General features: G+C 41.1%; 1 protein-coding gene across 1 annotated transcript in view; it reads left to right on the top strand.

Annotated features, from left to right (window-relative positions):
• plppr2a (phospholipid phosphatase related 2a) overlaps positions 1-5,683 on the top strand; it is a 129,596-nt gene that overhangs the window by 68,044 nt on the left and 55,869 nt on the right. Inside the window, exon 3 of the mRNA XM_037689421.1 lies at positions 4,305-4,493. Within this exon, the coding sequence (XP_037545349.1) occupies positions 4,305-4,493 (189 nt within the window). The remainder of the gene's footprint in view (positions 1-4,304; positions 4,494-5,683) is intronic.

The raw sequence follows: 5,683 nt of genomic DNA, 5'->3' as shown, positions 1-5,683 counted from the left end.
GGGGGGGGGGGGGGGGGTTGCATTTTTTCTGAGCATTGCACAGTCTGACTTTAGGGTGAATTTGCTTTGACGTCCACTAAGATTCACAGCTGCCTTATGTTTCCCATTAATGGAGTCCAAATAGTTTGCGCATTCTTATTGACCCATCACAAATTATTGGGCGACAACAGTTTCTTTTATTTTTTATTTCATTCTTGAGTCAGGAAAAGACCAGATTATTTTTATGTCCTGATTTATTGAACCCTAGAACTGAAACAGGGATGGCTTTCTTTCCCCCAACAATACATATGGAACAGTAGTGCTTGACTTTATTCAGCTTTTTGTTGTCTCTTAGATTAAACAATGATATAAGGAAGATAAAAAGGCAAAACTTAGAGAGTGCATTTGTAAAAATCCATAAATGTGTGGCGCTCGATGCAAACATACCCTACACATTGTCACAACAGTGGGAGGCATGCCTAACCTAACCCAATGATTCTGCTGATTTTTAAAGTGTTGTGTTTTTGTAGTAGTTGTCTGTCATTACACCGGTGAGTCAGACTCAAAATGCTGGCTGAATGCAGGGGAGGAGCGCTGCTCTGTCAAACAGGCAAACAAAAAGAAGCTTTATGAGTCACGTAAAGAAAACACCACCTTCCTCTGACAGCAAACCAACCACACAACTAATATCAAATGAGCAGCACGGACAATAAAATCAGTCACAAGCTGCTCTAATGATTTTCTACCAATAAATTCTACATAAGACAGATCTAAGTGAAGACGACTCTGATACGCTGCATGAGTCATGTCGTCACCATGACAACCACAGATTTTTAAGCGCATCTCTAAAGAGAAGCACAGATGAAGGATGGTCTGACATTTTATAAACAAACAAGAACACTGTTGAGAAATATACTCCACTGCCCACGTGGATTCAAGTCATGGTGCATCGGAGGAAACTGGTGCAATTCGAGCGGGACAAGCATGTTTTAGAGCGTGTTGAATGCATCATGGGAGAGTTTGTAACATGGGTAATGTTTGCACCAACTGCCAGAGAGCTGCTTCATTTATAATGATTCGAGTCCTGATTTTTCTTCCCCAACAGAAAATTGGTTTTGCAAATTTGTGCTATAAATAAAGCTGCATAAATATATTTATATACCGGTAAATATTTTATAAGTCGTAGTGAGCCCTGCAGTTATAGCGTTAGCCTGAGGAGCATGAATCAGATGCAAAAAAACTCTCTACTTTCACTTTTACACTGTGCATGTGCTTTGTTAAGTTGACAAAAAAAAAATTAAATGAAAAAATAAAAAAAAATAAAAACATCGTCAGGATTTTATGCAAGTCACACTTTAAAATTTAGATTTTTTTTTTTTTCAGTATTAAAAGAATTTGGCACAGTACACATGTCACATAAGTGGCAGATTTTCTTTTGAACTTGGCGCAGCTAAAGTAAAACAGGAAGTGACATCAATGTGGAACTCTTTCAAAAGGGGAACTCCTTTGTTTCTCTGATAGTGACCTAAATTAATCTAAAGCAGGGCTAGTCAGCTGGCTTCAGTCCAGCCCACCAATGAGTTCATAAAAAAAGATTTTGAAAGGGTCGGGGTGAGTTTTGGGTTCTGTTTATTCCATTTATGATTCAACGCAACAAAAGAAACTAATTTAAAAGGTAACAGATCAACTTGGTTTATTTACATAATGACTTTAATCGCTGGATGTCCGGCCCCTGAGCTGCTGGCTTGCAGAAACTGTGCCCACCTGAGCAGTTTAGTTGAATAGCTCTGATCTTAAGCATCATATTTCTTTACAGCCTGTGTTGTTAGCCACTGTAGCAATGATCTGTTTTCATCACGAGTGTCCAAAGTGCGGCCCGAGGGCCATTTGTGGCTCTTGGAGTTGTTTTGTTTGGCCCACAACTGCAGTTTAAGAATGGGCTCATTTTGGCCAGCAGGCTTAAGAGGTCGATGCAGACTTTCTGCAAATTAGTTGGTAATCAACAAAGTCCATGCTCAATAATCCAGGATTACAATCCAACATTTTTCAGTTAGGTCATCTGCACAGTTTTTTTTTTTTTTTTGTGCTGAAACGTTTCACTTTCGATCCGGAAGGCTTCATCAGTCAAGGAAACAGACAACAACCAGTTTGACACGACTGTCAACAAGGAAGAGGGCCGACAATGGAGGAGGGGGCGTTGTTAAAGAGACCATCTTAGCACCAACATAACTGGTTTGTTCCACTTTGGAGTAAGCTGTTGGGGGAAGAATCAGTTTTGTGTTGTGTTTCCTTGACTGATGAAGCCTTCTGGATTGAAGGCGAAACGTTTCAGCACAAAAAAAAAAAAAAACTGTCCAGATGACCTGACTGAAAAATAGTTGGTGATCCTTTGTTGCATAATGTTTGTTTATCAGTAAAATAATCTTCTCAAAATGAGCAATATTAAGCAAAATACAAACATTTGGCTGTGATCTTTTTATTTTCACGTCATGGTACATGGTTGTGGGCGGCTGTGGCTGAATGGTTAGAGCAGTCGTCCTCCAATGCGAGAGTTGGGGGTTCGAATCCACCAGCAGTCACGTGCCGAAGTGTCCCTGAGCAAGACACTGAACCCCTCATTGCCTCAGATGTGTGTCCCATCAGTGTATGAATGTGATAAAGCTCTGATTAGTCTCTTTAGAATGATTTGTTCAATTAGCTTTGTAGAGATGTAGTAGAGTGCTGTATGAATGGGTAAATGACATATTGTAAAGTAAAGTGTTTTGAGTGTCTTAATAAGATAGAAAGGCGCTATATAAGTACAGTCCATTTACCATTACAAACACCAAAACCTTCATTGATTTCTACTTGAAAGGAAACTTTAAAATACTGATTCATAAAACTTAGTTAAATATTGCAGATGGTGAAATAATCAAGAGGGAAACTGGACGTTATAAATGAAAATAACATGGTATCATCTGCATACATGTTGATCAACTTTATCAAACCGTCTATGAATCTGTTGTAGCGACAGACAGTTGGAAGATTTTTCATAACTTGGATCAGACTTTTGGGCCGTCCATGGTCCAAAAGGCTGATCGACCCCCTTTTAAAAGGACACTTACTCAAATTACACTTAGTTTACTGAGACCAGTCTGAAATGAGCTTTCCAAACACAAGAAAACAGCAAACATAGACCCAGCAAATCTCTTTCTCCACCAAAATTAATACAATTTTGTCATTTCTCCAAAATATTGTTCACGTTGAGTTAAATTCACCTTTGTGTGGCCCACAAGTCCTTTCATCTGGATAGTTTTGGCACACATCTGAAAATGTTTGGACACCCCTGGTTCACACGGAGGCATCATGCATGCAGATTTTTTTTTTTTGTCAATCTGTGCATGCCAACATCTGTCCATCTCAGCAATATGATATTTTTAGCATTACATTATTAATGCTACCTTTTCAAAACACATTAACATTTCTTTCAACAACAACAAAAAAGTAACGTCATAGGCACTTTAATAGATAAAACACAGAAAGCTTAGATTATTGTACTGCTCAAATATTTGACTTTTATTTAATTTCCCCCAAATAATATTCATAACTTTTGGTTAGTTTTAGAATTTCCGAAGCGTTTTAAACTAGTTGGTTAAGTGTCATAAAAACCATGCATTTGTATTAATTGGACCCTTTTAGTGTTTGTGTTGAAATGGCCGATATACAATGAGATTTCATCGCTTGATGTTCAGAGAGGATGTGTTGAAGTGCCTTGGACTGCAGGCACTGATCAGAAACATGGTTCTGATGGTAGAAGTATTTTTAGGAACACTTCAGCCAAGACATCATCTGATGGATAAAACCACGTGTGTGCAGAAACACGCTTCACTCCCCGCTGCACATGCTCTTGCCTCACATATTTCAGCATTCTGCACACACACACACACAATTTCTACAAACACACCCACAGCTCAGCTGTAGTATTTCTCTGAGAGCCAGCAGCTTAAGGGCTGCTACCCCTCCATCCTCCTCTCATCTTTGTCCATTTCGCTCTATTCGTGTTTTATCGCTCTTTGCAACTCTTTTGTTTCCTCTGAATCCTCATTTTAGTCTTTTTTTGTCTCCTTTCATCCCTTCAAAGGGAAATCCTCCTCCTTCTTTCTCTCTCCCTCAGTCTTGGATCCAAACATTGAGCCTCTCACTCTGCCTCTCTGTGGCTTTCCTATGCATCTACCTGTGACTGAGGGGAACAGGGACTGCACTCTCCCCTCTTCCTCTCTCAATCCTCCTCTGCTTCGTCTCTCACCCTCTCGCTTTCTAACGCCAGGATAATGTTCTACTTCCAGCTGGTGATCATGGCTGGGACGGTGTTGCTCGCTTACTACTTCGAGTACACGGACACCTTCCCGGTGCACGTCCAGGGCTTCTTCTGCTACGACAAGAGTTTCTCCAAGCCGTACCCTGGTCCGGACAACACCAGCAAGATCCCCCCAGTGCTCATCTACTCACTGGTGACAGCCATCCCGACCCTCATGGTAAGACTTGGAAGTTGTGCAATAATAGTTTTTAAAAATAATAGAAGTTTTTGAAGTTGATGTGATAGTTTTGTCTTGGATTGTGGGCTTTGCTTTGAAAAATCCCAGGTGTTTGTGCTGCATCATTAATATCTGGAGCAGATTGGCAGCTTGAAGGCAACCCCGTCCATCCTTAACAGGGAAGTGTGTGTGTTTGAGTAGAGAGAAGAAACTGAGACGAGAGTCAGCTCAGACCCCACAGAGATGTAATGGGAAGAGACAGACAGGTCATTAGAGAGAGAGGCGTGGAGGAACTAACAATAGAGCGAAAGAGTGCGGAAGTTGGAGTCGAGACGAAATGATAATGACAGGAACAGATGCTGCCTGAAAGGAAAAACCAGAGGTGAGAGGTGAGAACCAGACACGAGCAGCATAAAAGATGTCGAGTTGAGGAAGTGCATGCAATTGTTTATTGTTTAGTGCATATGCGCAGTACATGTGTGTGTGTGAGTGTGTGTGTCTGCTGTTAAGCCTCATGTGAGATGGGAGGCAGTGAGCCAGAAATGTGGATCACCTGGCTCTAAAAGCAGACCCAAACTTGAACAGTTTCCTCTGTGCCACAAACAGCTCAGTGCTGCAGCTGGGAGCAAAGAGCAAATAACCAGATTACACATACGTAACCGCTGCCTGCATTTACCACAACGGTACGAGTACTGTACGAAAGTCATATGTATTGTTGTTAAATGAAATTATATAATAAACTATATTTTTCTGGGGTCCAGCTATGCTTTTCCAAAAACGAGTGAATCCAGACGAACCCGACTCTCCTGGAATTTTCACCCAAGCAACTAAAATGTATTTTATACACTCACAAAGGTTGTATTTAACATAATCCTTTATAGGCGATAGATTTGAACAATGTGACGAGCACTAACAATGCTTTCAAGGAGCAAAAGTTACATAAGCCCAGTTTTCAGCTCAGATGATTCGACTCCATTGCTTGAAAACTGCTCCTAGATCAGTTGTCTATGGACGATGTATTCAGTGCAGACACTGAGCAAACTTTCAGAGCCCCAATGTGAACCAGGTGTGGAACCGAGATGCCCTGCAGCCATACCAGCACAGAGTGTTGTTAATGTGTAGCTACAGAAGACAGTCAGAGAGAACAAGCTTTAGAGAGGGGGGAGGGTTGGGGGGGGGGGGGGGGGGGG

This window comes from Nematolebias whitei, chromosome 15, assembly GCF_014905685.2.
Source record: "Nematolebias whitei isolate Nwh7 chromosome 15, NemWhi1, whole genome shotgun sequence".
In the NCBI taxonomy this organism is placed as follows: Eukaryota; Metazoa; Chordata; class Actinopteri; order Cyprinodontiformes; family Rivulidae; genus Nematolebias; species Nematolebias whitei.
This window is presented reverse-complemented; position numbering and strand designations above follow the sequence as displayed.